Below are 17,432 nucleotides of genomic sequence, written 5' to 3'. Positions count from 1 at the left end.
TCAGCATCACCAACCGGATACGATGCCATAGTAAAAATAGAAAAATCAATGCGAATAATACCCCTTAACGAATCATACCCCCCTACGCAAACTTGCATTCAGTGAAGCTCACTGGAGTTCTACCTTATTAATATCGAGCAAGGCAACTTTTTGTCCTCTATCTGCAATCATTGCCCAGATGCTTCTTGTCGGGGATGAAGGTAATATCGAAATGCAGAAAGGTGAATTTTAACGCGGTTGGATTTGGTCAAGTACACGCCAAATAAAAAAAAGAAACGAAAGCAAGTCTTGTACAAAATCGTGCCAGTATGATGGCGTAAGGTCCGGTTCGCGATCACCATTCATACTCGCCGGTTGCTTTGTGGAATACGTAATCCTTGCCGTTCACACTCAGGACGCCGTCCTTGAGAACACACTTCCTGTTTTGTTGTGAGCAACTACAATGGAATTTCCATCTTGAGATAACGGAAACTTACCACTTGTTCTTGACTCGCTGGACTTTGTCATACATGCAGAGCATGATCTGGCCGCCATCCTCGTCCTCATCATCATCTTCAATATTATCATCAGGATCGTCGAGGTCTGAGTTGATAGCGTCCGCGTCATCGGATGCTTCGTCTTTCACACCATCATCCGTGCCGTCAAACTGGGAGATACCGCCGGACGGGGGTATATTATGTTGCGAGATAGCTTGATCCTTGCCTTTGCGCTTAAGAGGTAGCATCAGGCCACCACCTTCCATAGCCTTGGCCCTGGCCGCGATCTGGGCGTGGAGCAAGTTATCAATCTGAACTCGTCCCATTTCCACATTTTCACCAGCAGAGGTACGACGCATGACAACACCAACATGAGATTCGACATCATCTGCGCCATCCAACTGAGAGGGTGGAGGTCTCTGTCCATTCGGCATGGTCATGCGCTGCTGCTGCTGCTGTTGTTGTTGTTGTTGCTGTTGCTGCTGCTGCTGCTGCAGATTAGGGGGCATGCCAGGTCGGTACTGCTGTTGAGGGTGACCCTGCTGATATTGGCCCTGATAGTTGGGTGGCATAGGCTGGTTGCCGGGCCTCTGTGGGTTCTGAGGAAACGACTGCTCTCTTAGTTTGTTTATAGAAGCTGCTGCGCGGTCGCCATACATGGACTGGAGCTGTTGAGATACCCGCTCTTGTACAACACCGGGGCCACTTTGCTGGGTCATCATAGATCCATTGTCAAGGCCGGGCTCCGTCTTGACGTTAGGTTCGGGTTTGACGCCAGGACCATTTGAAGGTTGACCACCAGCCATAGGCATGGTGAGACCTTGAGGTTGTTGGATCTGAGGAACATGTTCCTGGATAAATGAAGAGCCGTTGACCTGGGGAATAGGGTCAGGAGCTGGTGTAAGAGGAACAACAGCAGCAGGGGGCTGAGGAGCAGGGGCGTCTGGCTTCGGATCCCAGGGGAACGTAGCCAGCTGCTGTTGGGAGAGCTTCTTCTGCCATCCCTGATAAGATAATATTAGCCAAGAAGTCCGTCTTTCTTTGTTACTCGGTGAGAGGTTTATATGGTAACGAAAGCATTGTTCCTTGCACGGTAGTTCAAAAGGGAGAGGGATGAGTGCGAAGGGTAGTGTAGTGAAGGTAGCGAAGGTAAGGAAAATAACGAATGAGCTGATAGGATAAACGCGCACAGTAAGAGGCACGTGAGTGGACTGGGTCCCAGCCAATGAAAAATGACGTGAGTCACTGGGAGATTTGCAGCGGGCGCAGAGGCATAAAAAGCCCAAATAGTGCCTGCCCGCCCCTCACGAAATCCGCCAGTTCTCACCAACCTCGGCCTCGCCTATAACCAGCACAGCAAAGTTGCCTATGTAGTGCTCATCATGGCCTGGTCGACAACTCATCAAATCTCGGAAGATATTTTCCTCAAATATTCAATATTCAAAGAAATCCCCATCCAAATGAATGAAATAATAACAATGCACTAATAATTGCTGATCGCCGATCCGACTCAAGGGAGAAGCGGTAGAGGGAAGAGAAGAAAAAAGAAAAACAAGGAAAATGCCAATTACTCACCCTTTTCAGTTCATCCAAAACACCCTCGTCCACGCCGCCTTCCTCGAAATCGACTCGCGAAGCTTCGAGGACATCGTTGATGATCTGCTGGTAAACATTGCCGACCTGCGAGTTGGACATGGTGACGAATGGACCGCGCGGGCTGACCGACTATTTGAGTCGATCAAAAAAAAAAGGTTGGGTACGGTATTCGGCAACAGGGTTGTGTAGTTGTTGGTTTACGTAAAATCCTGTCTGACGAACAGGTGGGATACCTGGTAAATAATGTAGGTACGGTCACAATAAATAGGAATGCAATGTTGTGCAAGGTTGCAAGGTTGCAAGAGCGCAGAGTTGCGAAGATGGGAGAGTTTTGGACGCGGCTTGCAAGTCAAAGCGGTTGGCCAAGTACGGAAGACGAAACCAAGGTTTTTGTTTCGCCCAAGCTTCCTCCTCGTGCGCCTTCTCAAATCTGGCTCAAAGTTTAGTCCCTAGCTTCTCTGGTATTAACTTATCAACTGGCACGCAGTTTTATGTCGTCGTGCACTGGCGCAGCGGATTTAGCCGACGATGGAGTGTCCCTGGTTGGTGATGTTCTCGTGAAGGTTGGCTTGAAAGTGCCTGGTTTGTTAAAGTGCCGCTTACGCGCTTACTTAATCGCCCTAAGCAGCCCAGATAAGATAGGTAGTACCTAAGTCACTGCGCCGCTAACGCCGCTTAAGCAACCAGGTACGTACCTTCTACCACAGGTACTGCGGGCCCGCGGCATGTCGAATGAAATAAAATGAGGTAATGACGACTGCCAACAAATTACGTGCTGTTTAATTGGAACAAATTCGTAGCATTCAATTACACTACATAGGAGCATGCACCTAAACATGTACATGTACAAGACAAGAACACCGGAACAACGATTAATTGAAATATTAAAATGACTTCATTACATATGCCGCGCATCAGCTACGGCAGATAAGCGAATACCAGTCAATCTCATATCATGTTGATATGTCGACTATCTAGCTACCCTTATTCCTGCCTTATTATGCGTAATTGAATCCCCAAACTCCGTAATTATAATACAATCAAGTTTAACTCCATCCTTGCGGCCTCTCGTAGTAGCGCGCATTATCATTTCGTAGCTCATGACCAAGTCGTATCCTGATTAAAAACCCTCTAGGTCTATATCGTGAGGATACCCCAACGCCATGCTAAATGGACACCAAATGCAGTACCCAGAGATGCCAGAGCGAAATTGTACCTACTGTTTCGTTGAGCATTGATGATGCTCTTGACATTCACGAGATCTGCATGGTGCTTTATCGGATGGTCATCTGCTTGGCCATCTGAGCCTTGCTGGAAGAGCCACTGGCACCAACACCTGCGGTAGCACCGGCCTTCTTCTCAAACACCTTCCAGAACTTCAAGCTCTCATCGGCAGCTATTGAAAGGCATTGTTAGCTGAAATTCTTGAGATTCAAAATTTTGCACTTATGGATTATCTCTTACCTGCGGTAGCAAGCATCTGTCCATCGGGACTGAGGCAGCTGTGGAGAACTCGGCTCTCGTGAGCCGGGATCTCGACGTTACGAACGAGAGTAGGGTAGCTCCAGATGCTGAGAGAGTTGTCAGGGAATCCGCTCGAGCTGACAATCTCACGATAGCTAGTGCTCCATCGGAGGCTGGTAACTTGAGAACCAGTGTCGATACTGTTCACTCTGGCGCCAGAAGTAGTGTTCCAGAAGTGGATGTGGCGGTCGTAAGAGCCACCACCAGTCGCGAGGAGGTTCATGTTCCATGGGCACCAGGCCAAGGCCTTGACTGCCGCCTTGTGGTTCGTCTTGGTGAACTTGGGGACAGCTAGCGATCGAGCATCCCAGATTGAGACCAGGTTATCATTGCCTCCGGTTGCAAGCTGGGCTCCGTCAGATCGCCATTCGAGACCGCAGACTTCGGAAGTGTGAGAAACAAGTTCAGCCACCTTGTGTTCGGCGATACGAACATCGTGGTTATACACGAGTCCACTTCGGGCACCAGTGGAGAGAAGGTGCTTGTTCCAGCCCATCACACCAACGCGAGTGTCATGGCCGAACATGCTGCGCACCTTCATACCCTCAGCAACGTCCCAGATCTGGACCTCACCGGTTCCAAGACCAACGCCGACATAAGCGCCATCACCGGACCACTTAACGCTGCTGACATATGTGTCAGGGCTAGTCTCCAACAAGCAGCTCACTGAGCCTTCGTCAGCCGACCAGACGTAGACACTGCGCTCCAGGCCGATAGCAACTTGGTTACCCGAGCTCCAATCGAGCAGGTTCAAGTAGTAGTCGTCAATCAACCCTGGAGCATCTAGGACTCGCTCGGGGGCGGTCGCAATGCGGCGTCGGAACTGGGCGGAACTAGCATTAGCCGACTTAAGTGGTCGGTTGTACTGCTGACGAAGATCGATAGGCTTGGAAGACTCTGGGGGAGCAGGCTTGAATTGGAGAATGCGAGTGTTCAGGTTAACACCGCAAGCATTTGCTAGAGAATCTTGATAAGCTACCGTGTTGGGCGACGGGCGGGAGTAGCTGGCTGCTTCATCGTCGTCGATGTTAAGGCTTTCAAGCGCGGCGATAGCATCATCGGTAGCGGAAGATAGGACAGCGGAGGCTTCACCACTGTTGGCCCTTGATCGCTGCTTCTTCTTCTCTTGAGAATCAAGCTTTCCAGACCCGGCATTAGCAATGGCAGAGCTGTTGCTTCGGTTGGGGATGAACCGATCACCAGTGTAAGAAATGGTGGTCTTGTTGGACTTTGATCTTGAAGGCGCTGCCGTCTTCTTGGGCTTTGGGCTAGAAGATGTCTTGGTTTGTCCTGTGCCAACAAGAGTGAAGTCGGATACACCAAGCTCGAGAGCCTTGCGGGGGGTGGAAACACCGCGGGCAAGGTTAGACTTGGGTGAATTACGGTGAGACGATCTCGAGGTTGACTTGGCAAGGTGCGCTGATAGGTTTCCTCCGTACACCGACTTGCTGGCTGGGCGGGATGTATCACGACTAGAAGACTTCCTGTCGGGTGTGAAAGGAGACGAGTTCACATTGACTGGAACGTTGGCAGTTGTAGTACGTGGACGGGGGGATGGTGTGAGGGGCATCCGTCCGCCAGCGGTACGAGAGGAGAAAAGTCCCTTGTGGGACTTTAAGGGAGTAGATACTGCAACAGATGCCATAGTGTCTAATTGTCTAGAGTATGACGATTATTGTGTATCGAAACGAGAAACTGTTAACTCCGACGAAGAGCAACCGAATGTCTCGGGGGAGTATTATATGAGTATATGAGTAAGTGAGAGCTCCGACAGATCGAACGAGCTCCAAGAGACTCAAGTTAATGGTTCCTGGATTGGTTATTGGTTAGTATCAGACGTTGTGTTCGATAATCGAAGAATGCCTTCGCGTAGAACAGCTTTAAAGTCGGCGGGGCGATCAAATGACTGTACGTCCTCAAGGGATAGTAGCAGCGATGAGATCTAATGGACTTGAAAGTATTGTGCGAGAGGCTTTGGTAATATTTTGGCCTTAGACGGCAGCGTAGTAGAGGAGAATATGAGGATGTGCGGATGTGTAGAGTTGAAGGGTTGTAATGAAGGAAGATTCGAATGTTAAATTCGTCGTGCACCTGGTGACTTTAAATGTTTACTAGAAGTGGATCGGAGGGGTTTTAGGTTGCGCAGGGCAACCGCCATGACCCATTCTACCATTGCACTAACTACGCCGAATTTAGTTTGGACATCTGTGCACCTACCCAAGCCATTTTCAGATGTATCGATGTATATTTTCTTTGCTGGCTTGTGCGTCATTCAATACTGTCAAACGGGGGGTTTGGCTACAAGTGAAACACCGCTTTCATGTGTATTTACATAAGCATCCCCCACTTTCATAAATCTTTCTGGCAAACCCTTGTACAACCGGAGATAGCGAAAGAAACAACCCCTGCCATTGGCAAATACACTAATCCGTACTGCACCCAACTTGATCAAATATTGGCTGATACAACACGACGACCAGCCCTTCATCACCGATATTCCAAGGTCTAAGGTCCACATCGGTATTATAATATTCATTGAATCTAATCAACCAGTCACTCGCTCTTGTCCCCCATCGCAAACCCTTTGCGAACAAAGGGACTAGAAATGTCGACGTAGCCTTGCGATCGATTTTTCATTCTCTATCCGCAGCCTTGCAACTTGTGATTCCGCTGCCTTATAGTAGCCCAAATTATGGCCCATCCCTCGACTCCATCCGCAATTGCTCACTCCCTTTTTGGTGGACCCGTCAGCTCAACACATCATCATCATCATCATCATCCGGCTCTCCCTTTACCGTCTGTCACACCAGCGACTTCGAATGCGCCGACCCCCGTATCCGCCTCCGCCATGTCTGCCGTGTCCTCTAACAACACATTTGTCATGACAAATTCGCCTATGAAGAGTAGGGCTATAATGGATAATTACCGGCCTAAGGTGACACGAACCCTCGGCCAACGACCCGCCTGCTTGGTGAACGCCTCGGTTACATATTGTGGTAACAATCAAATATATGCATTCGGCGGTTTCGACCAGTACACGGATGAGGTCTACAACCACGTACTGAAGCTAGACCTCGTAAGCCATCAATGGAGCTTGGTTGATAACTATGGAGATATCCCTGGTGTAAGAATGGGTAAGTTGGACTATCATGTCTTACGGTGTATACCCTCGACTCACATGCACCGGTAGGACACACTGCGACCTTGTATCAGGGTGACAAGCTTCTTGTTTTCGGTGGCGAGAATGAGCACAGGACATATCTTTCCGATTTGATAATATTTGATCTGAAGAGTGCCCACTGGACCCAGCCTCAAGTGTCTGGTCCCGTCCCCAAGGGCCGAGCCAGACATGCGGCTGTCCTACATGAGGACAAGTTGTTCATCATTGGTGGCATCACAGGTCATGAGAGCTATGTCTCAGAAGATATTTGCTACCTCGACTTGAAGACTTATACTTGGTCGAGGTCATGGCGCTTCGTTCCTAGATTCGATCACTCTGCCTACGTATGGTATGTTATACACTTCCTATCTCTCCTTTAAAGGCTAACTCTTCGTAGGAATGATCGGATTTGGGTGTTCGGCGGATTAAGTAGAGACATGGACAAGATAGGCGACCTGTGCTGGCTAGACTTGAAGGGTAGCCCGGATTTTGAGTCTCCGCCTCAGATTGGGGGTTCCGTCGACAGGCACACTATAGCTAGCCGCTCAAGCGATTCACCGCGGACCCCTTATTCGCTAGGCTCGGCGCCGCCCCTTTCGGCCTCAGGCTTTGCAGCCAACATCCGGGCAGCCCAAGTCAGCACTCCCTCATTCCACTTGAAGAAGCAAGTTCCAATGGCGCCCGGGGCCATCTCTGTCCTAAGATTCGTTTCCGGGGGCAATGTTCCATCGCAAGGTTCTGGCATTCATTTCCATATTTATTCTTCCGGAAGTCTTCTGGACTTTGTCACCCCCGTCGCAACCATCACCCCGAAGGAGTGTTCCCTTTCAGCTTTGGATTTAAATACTCTACGATGGCAGAAACTGGCTGATGGCCGTGAGATTTTTAAGCCGGGCTATCAATGGCATTATTGCACGATGAATGAAGATGGTACTAAGGCCTGGCTACTTGGATGCCCTACTGACGCTATCAATGATGTTGGTCCGGGTGGCTTTGAGGAGTATCTAAGTGATATTATGGAGATTGACCTGCGACGCTACGGATTTCTAGGAAATAATGCAGTTTCCGAGTCTCGAGCGGAGTATTCTAGACCAACCGCGCACACCAGGGTTCAAGACCAGCCATCGAAAGGGCTTGGTCACGATCTTGCAAAACTCTTTAACCAACCGCCCGAGGCTGGAAGTGGAACAGACTTTATCATCACCGCTCTCGCCGGTGACGACTACGACGATGACGATATGATGGGTTCTAGTCTCATCCGTGCAGGAGAGTCCCCGATGGATCAGAATTGGCTCACACCAGACGCCCCTACTTCTGCTCCTATCCATGTACACAAGCTAATCCTCCAAGCTCGATGGCCTCATTTTGCCCGTTTGTACAACGCGCAAATGGCAGAATTCCACACTAAAAAGATGCACATTCCAGAGCCTTACACAGTCGTCAAGGCTTTCCTATACTACCTCTATACGGATAGCATCCACTCTGATGACGGCGCAACCGATCTTTCAGACGTTGCCGGCCTATTGGTAATGTCAAATATCTACAATATTCCTCATCTACGCCTCCTCTGCGTGAATCGATTATCAAAAGAACTCGATGTAGAGCACGCATGTATCATTTGGTATTGCGCAGGACTCGCGAGCGAGGAATGGCTGCGCAAACGGGCCGCGTCATTCTGCTTGACGCATTGGGGCCGCATAGTGCGGACTCAGGGGTTCCTACGTCTGCCACGATCAGCTCTCGTTGAGCTGTCCCAGGAAATCGATATGGAGGGTCGAGTCATCGCGGGCGAAGAACTCGAGTACGTGGATAACTGCCGCGGCCGGTTCGACACTTCTGGCGTCTCGCGGAAAGACAGCATCAGTAGCGTCCACTCGCAGGCCCTGCCTTCGGACGTGGATGACTCGGAAGGCATGGATATGGCGTGACTCTTCAGGATACTACGGCGAAGGATTCACTTTGGACGGACTTGACTATGCGAATCCAGACATTGAATAATGCTTTTTTTTAATCCGCATTTTCGGCTTACCTCGCAAGGGAAAGGGGGATTGCATTTTATGGATATCCGAGGTGCACCTGGCGTGCACCCGGCACGAAGCAATGGATATGAATTCTGGGTTTTGCACGTCTGTTCTTTTCTAAACACGGGGTCGATACAAATAAACGAACGTCAACCGCGGAGAGGTTGTCGGACTTGGATTTTTAAATCAGCATCGTTTGGCGTTCTGGGGACGGGGGTAGGGGGTAGGTTAGGTCGAGTAAGGTAGTCAGTCAACAACAGGTCATCACAGAAGGGAATCAAGGCAAGATGCATCGGGCTGGGATATGCTAAACTAGGTTGTTAAAGAAAGGGGGGCTTATTTGTGCGTATACGCCTGCGTGTAGCTTATTCTACCTACATAGGCAATGGTTTAATACTACTACTGCTGCTGCTCAAGCCTCAAGGTCCACTTTGCAATTCGCATATATATTTGTCTTACGTACGTTTATGTATGTAGTGTACGTCGATGTGCCTTGCGATGGTGTGCATGTGATAATCACAAGGGCGAAGGCGCTAACCTAGAGATGAGATGAGAGATGACAGACGGCTAGGCTTGCATACAATACCTAGGCGAGGTCACCATGGTTTAGGTACCTAACCTAGGTGGTTATTAGGTACTTATTACGGAGCCCGGCGTAGCCTACGTTACATACATACATTAGTAGGTATGTATTGTACATGCATGCATGAACTACGCGACTCAAGACCCTGCATTAGCCTCCGTCGGTGTCGGCATCGAGGCTAGAAACCCTGAGAAGAAGGGCATGGGCATGTTAGCGTCGTATTTAAGTCAGCTGAGCGCGGTGGGTTAGGTACTTGCGCGAGTTAATATGTATATACCTGGGCTAAGACGGCGGGCTATAGTAGTTAGTTACTAAGTTAGTTAGTTAGTTACCTAGTTAGTGAGTAGGTGAGTAACTAAGGTGAGTGAGGGTATTTCTGGAACTGCGCTAGGAGGTAGCTCGGGTATGTACACAGACTTAGGGTGGTAAGTGTACATACATGGTAGTCGAGAGGGGAGGGGGAGGGAGATGGAGGAGGAAGGGGAGGAGGAGGAGGAGGCTCGGCGATGCTAACTTGTTGGGGAAGAAGGAGTGGGAGTGGGCGGACGGGCTGGCTGGGCTAAGTAGAGGTTGTGGGTTTGTGGGTTTGTGTTGCGTGCCCTCGGTTGAGGTGGGCCTGGCTAGCTTGGGTCTGCTTAAGTTGACGTACGCGGTCTAGATGGATGGACGGATGGATGGATGGATGGGTGTCTAGTTGGGTCGAGTTTTTAGATTAAGGGTATTATAGTATGTTATGGACTTGAAGATCTGGAGATGTATGCATTGTGTGGGAGAAGTTACGTATATAAGGAGGTTGATCGGGTCTGGGGTGTAGTGTAGTGGATAAAGGGTCAGGGGGGCTGGGAATGGGAATCTCTTGCTTCCGGTAGATAGAGTGCTGAGCAGAGACTCGGTGGCGTCTGAGGTGATATTGTAGATCACGAGAGATCGGTCATTTGAGGCTTATGTACATAGTGTAGAGTCTTTTATGATGAGTCTCGATTATGGTAGACAGACAGACATAAGCCTACCTCGTAGGAAATAAATTTCTCAAGGGCTACTTTACGAGTTCAACCCAACCTCGACTCTTTCTCTCTTAGTGGAGTTTGTAGAACGAGGTGGTATGATATATGTAATACAATGATTTGTATATACCTACGTATTGAAACCTCTGCTTCACCTCGTGTTCAAGTTGAGATCCGGTAAGCTGACGTACATTATCATTCACGTGGCGTAGCCGACTGACGACAGAAAGCCCAGTAAGACGGAGGCTTGCTAGGTTATGTGTATCGGACGTAGAACATGTAAGCCCTACCAAACCGGCCAAGAATATCTATTGGAGCGGAGACAAAGGCAATGATACCCGACAAGTGAGAACATCTGATAGTCCCCCTATCACGAGCCTAGCTAGGTACTCATTCTTCCTAGTATAACTAACATAGCTTAACCATAGTAGCCAAATCTAATATCATAAACATAGTATGAAAAAGCACACAGCTGTAGAGTAGAACCATTAAAAACACCGCGAATTCATTAGTTACACACAGGAAAGGAGCAGCTGGGTATACCCAGCTGCTCCTCATCTATAAACAAGTTCCCTTTCCTTTCCTTTTCTACGTCCTAGGGGACGTACATTATAGGTACTTTTTCTGCCGCCTTTTTATTTTCCCTCTGGTCTTCCTTTTAAGTTTTATCTTCTTTTGTGTGAACCGAAATCGAAAGCTGAAAAAAAAACCGCTGGAACGCCTGGCTACCCCCCCAGATCGTTCCGAAAACAAAGACGTAGAGGACGGAAAAGGTAGCTTTTTCCATCGGCCGTGAGGCACAACATTCTCTGTAAGCGAGTGTATCCCCTTTTTGTTGCGAAAAAACAAAATGTAACAAGAAAAAAAAACCAAGAACAGCAACAGCGAGTCTAGATCGCTCGAGTATAGTAATCTCGCTATTAGGCTGCTGTTTCACCGGCCGTATCTCATCTCTCTGAGCACGTCAATCGTCTCTGTGATTTATTCCCTTAATTCGTAATCTCCCTATCGGCTTCGTAATTCTTCCATGTTCGATCCAGTCGTAGAAGGCAAATTGTCGTGATTAAGAAAGACGGGGAAGCGGGAGGTTGAAATCATGATGTTATGAGGATATGTAACGGTGACCGAACAGACGCTGTCGGCTCTTTGTAAACAGGAGGAGAAAAAAAAAGACGACGAGTTCTGCATAGAAGTCTATCGAGGGTATATCTCAGACTGGACGCCTTATGCAAGAAGCAAGGAACGCCGCCAAGATGACGTAAAGAACAAACTTTTCCGAACCGAGAGAAATTATGGCGGTATGTACAGTTGCCACGGTATGTAAGGGGTATCCAGTCTATATGAACATATCTATGCCGAAATATCAATGCGGGACCAGAGACCTCCGGTTGAATGAAGGCCAGCAACGCCGGGTCGCAACTCGAGAAATTAGTAGCAAGCGCCGTGGCTGTTAGCAGGCGGCGGAGAGAACAGATGACCCTATCTACCCTACAGCTGCATCTCTTCACCTATTCCGGGAAGTCCGTGGCTGATATTGGCCATGTTAAAGGACATATGGTTGTTGGCTGCAAGGTTGGCTCGGATGTTAGCCGCTTGAGCTTGGATCTCGCAGGCAGACGAATGTTGCTTGTGCTGTTTAGTTGTTAGTCTCTGTAGATATAATAACGTACGGATAAAATAGTAAAATAGTAAAATAGCAAAATAGCAAAGCCGAGATGACATGACGTACGTATTTAAGACCGTTCAAGTTCTTATATCGCTTGTGACAGTATTCGCACTTGTGTGGCTTCTCTTTCTCCATGCCCGTCTCGCCCGGGTAAGGCGCAGATGTTTCGGGATTTACAATGGAGAAAGAACCATCTCCGTTCTCGTGGAGCTGTTGATTTTGATGACCATGTTGCTTGTGGTACCTGCATAATCAATTTAGCGACATGTTAAGATAAGGGCCGGAAAATTCAAAATGGGGAGAGAGGGGAGAAGAGGGGAGGAGACAAAGTCTCAGGCGGAAAAATGGAACAAAAGCTTAACCTACTTCAAGCCGTTCTGGTTCTTATAAGCTTTCTCGCATCCGATAACTGGACACTTGAAAGGTTTGTCTTCCTCGGGCGGTATTACCAAGGAACCAGGGTTCGCGATCGCACGTTGTAGCGCTGCCAAATGGTTGGGATCCGTGATGTTTCCAAACTGACTTGCATCAAGTCCGAATTGGGCCATCTGCTGTTGTAACGCTCTCTGGCTTGCCGGTCCACCGTTCGGGCTGTAGAGCCTCTTTGCCGGGTCGTCAATGAAAAATTCGGAGAGATTAGAACTGTTGAAATCTCCAATGTTGTTGAGGTTTAGATTATTGAGCGAAGAGAAGTCCATATCCCCCATCCCATCCTTGTTTCCACCCATTTGTTGCCCTAATGCGGCTTGCTGCGTTGTCAAGGTAGGCGTGTTGACTGACGAGACTGTAGGATTGTTCTGGAAGCCAAAGTTACCAGCACCGGGTGTGGACGGCTGCGACGTTCGGAGAGCTTGGTGTTGTAGCCCCGGGGTGGTCAATTGTAGTTGAGGCCTCTGTTGCTGCCCGAACATTTGTCGGGTCTGTTGGATAGTTCGTTGGTTATCGTCCATTTCCATCATGCCAACAGTGTCGTCCATTTCCATGTCGCCAACAGCATCCATCTCGTCGTTAGATTGCATTCGGCTCAGCTGCTGTGTTCGCTTTTGGGCGTTGGAATCTAAGGCCGAAGACTGTCTTCCCATCTGGATTCCACCGAAACCCATTCCGGGGCTGAGGTTACTGCTTCCTATATTTCCGAACCTTTGACTCGATCCCATCTGCGACTGATGTTGAAAGCCTTGCGAATCCTGTCGTCCAGCTCCCATCGATATAGACGGTCGGCTGGTGACTGAAAGCCTATGGGGCATCGTAATACCGGACCCATTCCGGTTCGGCTGGGCATTCTGGCCCGTGTGGACCGTCTCATAGTGGCGAAGCAGATCGTGCATCGTGTCCAACTTCAAGTCGCAACATATGAAGTTGCGCAGATACTCGGCCTCCATCTTGGGGATGTATGAATTAGAGTGGAATGAGGGCGATTGATGAGCACCGGTAAACGGCGACGTGCCTGTCATTACGAGGCTATTCGTTGCGAGACATGATAGTTAGCCACTTGCCATCGGAGGATTTTCACATGCAGGGACAGAAACAGAAACAGAAACGTCTCATAAATATATAAGAAAGCAGGTCGGGTAAAACGGAAGCGCTGCGTAACAAGAAGCATAACCTCGATGAGTAACAGAGAGGGGGGTATATGGGAACATGAGGACAAGGAAATTGATAACGAGCAAAGGAGAATTTAAAATAAAAAAAAGAATAATCGGTACGACTTACTCATCTCTAATGAAGCTCCCGACTGAGACTCCGCCCCAGCTCATACCGTTCATTAAACTGCCGGCCAAGCTCTCCCGTCTCCCGCGATTAGCCTGTTCGCGATTCGGGTTGATCATGGAGATGGGCTTGGGTCCAGCGCTGACGAAGGAGTCCTGGCGACTACGGCTCACGGCCGAGTCGAGCGCAGGACCTGTGGTCATTTCGAGGTCGAGATCACCGTCGACGTTAACTTGAAGCCAGTCCGGTTCGGTCGGGTTGGGGTGGCCTGAAGGCGGCGAGGCGGAGGCGGAATTGGAGTTGCGAATCTTTGGGTTAGGGTTATTATTACTCGCGATGTCTATTGGTTTAGATGCGGAGGCGGAGAGGGAGAGGGTGAGGGTGAGAGGGGACGCAGATGCAGATGCGGCAATAGATGTAAAGGCAGATGCGCCGGTGGAATCGGAAGCGAAATAGTTATTGCGACCGGGAAAATTAAATTGGTCGTGGTCGTCCGGAGTTGCGGGTTGTGGTGAAGGTGACGGCGAGGTGAGGGAATGTGAGGAAGTTGGTGTAGGAGCAGCGGCAGCGGCGAGGTCAGAGCCAGAGCCAGCGCCAGAATTATTATTATTTTCGGCGCTGCTGCGGCTGCTAAACGGATGCTCGGTGTCATTAGTCGCTGGGGATGGGGTACGTGTCGTGCCTGTTAGCCATCTACCCAGGGCGCCCTTCATGGTGATTGGTGCTTGTTGGTGCTGATTGGTGCTGAGTATAGTGGGACCCACGACCCTTGAGAATGGTCCTTCCTGGTCCTCGGTCCTTGGGCTGGGCTCTTGAGGTAGTTCTCTCTAGGTCGTTCCCTCAGGTGGGCAAAATAAAGGGTACCTATCCAAAAGTATCTTTTTGGTTAGGTACTTTCTTTTAAGTACCTCCTAACAAACGGAGTACCTAAGTCGACTTGCGGCTTTGCCTATGTTGCCTTTGCCTCTTGAAACTGTAAGTAATAATAAGTAAAAGTGTTAGTAAATTATTCCAATTCCAATTGCAAGAAACAGAAATAAAAATAAAAATAAGAATAACGAAAGTGTTCTCAAAATATTATAGGGGATAATGACGACGAACGGTAAGACGGAATTATGAATCCAACCCGAGATTAGGTCAGTTTACATGTGTTAGTGGTGGTATGTACATGAGCAGCGGTACCTAATAGTGTTGTTGGTCTCCAAGGTGAATAATGGAAATAAACGAATTAACTCGTGATGGAACCTAGTTGGGGAATGGGTGAGGAAGGTAAAAAAAAGAAGATGCTTGGAAGATGCTTCAAGACGGGGAGCGGATGGACGAATCCGAAAACACAAGATGCATTTCCCGTCTGGTCTTGACTAAGGTACGTACATAAGGTACGAAGTTAGGTCGAACAACTTACAGGATTATGACCGCAGTCTATGTATGTGTGAGGTATGTTGGAAGAGTCGTATTGTAGGAATATCCGAGTCTGCTGTACCACTTGCAACTTATGCGCGTAACTCATGCGCGCATGCGTAGCATACCTATATATGTATGTGTATGATATGTATGAGGGTATGAACAGAGGTAAGAAGTATGTAGTAATGTATGTAAGCTTAACGACGACAGGGCCGGGGGTCGCTTCGAATGCTGTGCACTGGGTAGGTCCAGATTAGACGCTACCTACTACATACATAGGTATGTATGTACGTATGTATGTAAGTATGTACGTAGGTGACTGGATGGATCCCGGAGGAGGGGGGGGGCAGATGCAAACTGTAACCAAACACGGTACGATCGATTAGCTCGAAATATCACGTTGGTCCGAGCTGTTCGAGTCTCCAGCTGTCTTTAGAGTGGATATACCAATGTACCCATGTCCCAACGTATGTATCCAGAGAGTGGAATTCAGCAATTAGGTAGGTAGGTAGGTAGGTATGAAGTATGTATGTATGTAATGAAATAATAAAAGGTACGGCGGCAAACAAAACCCCACGGCGTGGAATCACACGGAAGCACGAGCTTCGACCGAGCAGCTGGGTAATAGTCACCACGGGAGGCAAATCACACTGGCTTGGGACGGAGCGATCGATTCGATTCGCCTCTTGCAGGTAGGTGTTGCTCTAATGTTCTGAACTGAACTCCGCGGATACTAATACTTCGAGCCACGTTTATGTATTTTGGCGAAACCTCGTCCGTTGCGACTGACTAGTTTCGGGGGTTAACGACGGGCGAGCCGGCGGTAGTACTTAGTAGCCCTATGTAGGAGGAGAGAATCGTGGTCGCCGTGGACGCCTGGATTAATTCTAGGCTGCTACTTAGTCAGGTTGTGCAGCAATTGCTACCGCGGCGTGTTGCACGACAGCTAGCGTAGACGAATGGAGGGGGATGATGGTTATAGCGGGATGATCCCGAAATCAGATCTGGCGGTAAGTCGATAAGTGATGTAGGTGGTGGTGTTAATAAGTAGTTTTTTGGAGGCGGCTGTTAAACACGGGCCGGGGGGGTAGAATCGAGAAATCGAGACACCCGAACAATATGTCTAATAAAGGAAGTAAGCGGTATAAGTGGTATAAGTGGTATAAGTGGTGTTGTTGGTATGCGGTTGTTCACGCGAGCACATTGGCGCGTTGCACGTACATATGTCCAATGCGTATAGTAGTGTATGTATGTATATAAGGTACGAGAGTTAGAAACGTGGGTTGTCGTATTTTAATATTTAATACCACGACAGCGATTCCACGGATCGAGTTGTGGGTATATGTATACCCTGTGTATTGGACGATGGATGAGAGTAACGAAGCTAACTAAGGTGACAATATCGACCTTGGAATCTCGGATATAACAGGTCTATTACATTTTAGGCTCACGGGATAGGACGAGACTAGTTACACGCACGCATATGTTTGTGATCACTACCGAACCACGGTACCTAATCTAACGGCAATCTCCTATACCAAGTTAAGTCAGTTTAGACCAGTTAGACTATTCCATGGGACTGTATGATGGGCAAACATATCCACGCCGGCGGTAGGTAGTTTGAGCCTACCGCGATTCTCGTACATAGGTAGTGTATTATGTAGACTAGTTACATATGTAGGTTAGTACCTATATGTAGTAGTTAGAGGGAAATACATATAAACTCCTGCTACTCCTATAGGTTAGATGGGAAATGCTAGCACCTCTCCACCGAGGACGGGCTGTCTAATCCATGGCGAGTAGTATCGTCAGGTTTGTTGATCAGTGACGATTAGTCCCCATCGCCGGGGAAAGGCTAACGAGGCACGTACATGGGCTCAATTTCTCCTCACCCGGCGATTCCACATTTACATTAGTAGGATAGCAGGGATATCGAAGCTTCGAGGAGGGTTTGTGTTGTTTCTACATAGCCTAGGTTTCTAGCCAAGCTCACGTTACTCAAAGGTCGAATGGGAAACTAGTGTAAAAACAAACGACTATGACAACTTCATTACTACCTATTGATAATATATGTAAATGCAGAGAGCTGTATCGGGCATCGGGGCATCGTGTTGTTCTTATTAGTATTCAAACTCGTTCGAAGAGATGGTGTGGAACTCACATGGCTCAATGTTACACCCAACGGCTAGGTCCATTTAGTGGTCCGTCCGCCTGTCTGTCTGTCTGTTTAGTCTAAGTCTGTTACGGAGTTAAGGATCCAGGGATGTTGAGCGACTCGACACCGATTA

At 48.6% G+C, this 17,432-nt stretch overlaps 4 protein-coding genes across 4 annotated transcripts; 1 reads left to right on the top strand and 3 right to left on the bottom strand.

Annotated features, from left to right (window-relative positions):
* Positions 1-216: 216 nt before the first annotated feature.
* On the bottom strand, positions 217-2,446 carry F5Y00DRAFT_53354 (transcription factor IIA, alpha/beta subunit). Its single transcript, XM_048013776.1, has 3 exons — positions 2,052-2,446; positions 477-1,480; positions 217-419 (listed from the first exon to the last, which is right to left on the bottom strand). The coding sequence occupies exons 1-3, from the start codon at positions 2,169-2,171 to the stop codon at positions 335-337; spliced, it is 1,209 nt and encodes a 402-aa protein (XP_047865479.1). The 5' UTR covers positions 2,172-2,446; the 3' UTR covers positions 217-334.
* A 685-nt stretch (positions 2,447-3,131) lies between these two features.
* Positions 3,132-5,414, bottom strand: F5Y00DRAFT_53352 (WD40 repeat-like protein). The gene is made up of 2 exons (XM_048013775.1): positions 3,537-5,414; positions 3,132-3,468 (listed from the first exon to the last, which is right to left on the bottom strand). The coding sequence occupies exons 1-2, from the start codon at positions 5,239-5,241 to the stop codon at positions 3,347-3,349; spliced, it is 1,827 nt and encodes a 608-aa protein (XP_047865478.1). The 5' UTR covers positions 5,242-5,414; the 3' UTR covers positions 3,132-3,346.
* A 563-nt stretch (positions 5,415-5,977) lies between these two features.
* On the top strand, positions 5,978-9,193 carry F5Y00DRAFT_235088 (galactose oxidase). Its single transcript, XM_048007513.1, has 3 exons — positions 5,978-6,730; positions 6,787-7,105; positions 7,154-9,193. Exons 1-3 carry the CDS (start codon positions 6,289-6,291, stop codon positions 8,682-8,684), a joined length of 2,292 nt encoding a protein of 763 aa, XP_047865477.1. The 5' UTR covers positions 5,978-6,288; the 3' UTR covers positions 8,685-9,193.
* Positions 9,194-11,702: 2,509 nt separating this feature from the next.
* Positions 11,703-13,611, bottom strand: F5Y00DRAFT_53305 (uncharacterized protein). The gene is made up of 3 exons (XM_048013774.1): positions 12,397-13,611; positions 12,094-12,274; positions 11,703-11,996 (listed from the first exon to the last, which is right to left on the bottom strand). Exons 1-3 carry the CDS (start codon positions 13,482-13,484, stop codon positions 11,853-11,855), a joined length of 1,413 nt encoding a protein of 470 aa, XP_047865476.1. The 5' UTR covers positions 13,485-13,611; the 3' UTR covers positions 11,703-11,852.
* Positions 13,612-17,432: the final 3,821 nt, after the last annotated feature.

Source organism: Daldinia vernicosa (assembly GCF_022497035.1).
Source record: "Daldinia vernicosa strain CBS 139.73 unplaced genomic scaffold F5Y00scaffold_19, whole genome shotgun sequence".
In the NCBI taxonomy this organism is placed as follows: Eukaryota; Fungi; Ascomycota; class Sordariomycetes; order Xylariales; family Hypoxylaceae; genus Daldinia; species Daldinia vernicosa.
The sequence above is the reverse complement of the archived record's forward strand: the minus strand, read 5'-3'. Positions and strand labels throughout refer to the sequence as shown.

Excerpts from the sequence above, each read along its gene's own strand:
- F5Y00DRAFT_53354 (XM_048013776.1), bottom strand. The coding sequence starts at position 2,171 with ATGTCCAACTCGCAGGTCGGCAATGTTTACCAGCAGATCATCAACGAT. Across the intron at positions 1,481-2,051 it reads TTTTGGATGAACTGAAAAGG|GGATGGCAGAAGAAGCTCTC; the intron begins GTGAGTAATTGG and ends TTATCTTATCAG. Across the intron at positions 420-476 it reads CAGCGAGTCAAGAACAAGTG|GAAGTGTGTTCTCAAGGACG; the intron begins GTAAGTTTCCGT and ends ACAACAAAACAG.
- F5Y00DRAFT_53352 (XM_048013775.1), bottom strand. The coding sequence starts at position 5,241 with ATGGCATCTGTTGCAGTATCTACTCCCTTAAAGTCCCACAAGGGACTT. Across the intron at positions 3,469-3,536 it reads ACAGATGCTTGCTACCGCAG|CTGCCGATGAGAGCTTGAAG; the intron begins GTAAGAGATAAT and ends GCCTTTCAATAG.
- F5Y00DRAFT_235088 (XM_048007513.1), top strand. The coding sequence starts at position 6,289 with ATGGCCCATCCCTCGACTCCATCCGCAATTGCTCACTCCCTTTTTGGT. Across the intron at positions 6,731-6,786 it reads TATCCCTGGTGTAAGAATGG|GACACACTGCGACCTTGTAT; the intron begins GTAAGTTGGACT and ends ATGCACCGGTAG. Across the intron at positions 7,106-7,153 it reads GATCACTCTGCCTACGTATG|GAATGATCGGATTTGGGTGT; the intron begins GTATGTTATACA and ends AACTCTTCGTAG.
- F5Y00DRAFT_53305 (XM_048013774.1), bottom strand. The coding sequence starts at position 13,484 with ATGACAGGCACGTCGCCGTTTACCGGTGCTCATCAATCGCCCTCATTC. Across the intron at positions 12,275-12,396 it reads AAGAACCAGAACGGCTTGAA|GTACCACAAGCAACATGGTC; the intron begins GTAGGTTAAGCT and ends TTGATTATGCAG. Across the intron at positions 11,997-12,093 it reads ACTTGAACGGTCTTAAATAC|CACAAGCAACATTCGTCTGC; the intron begins GTACGTCATGTC and ends ACAACTAAACAG.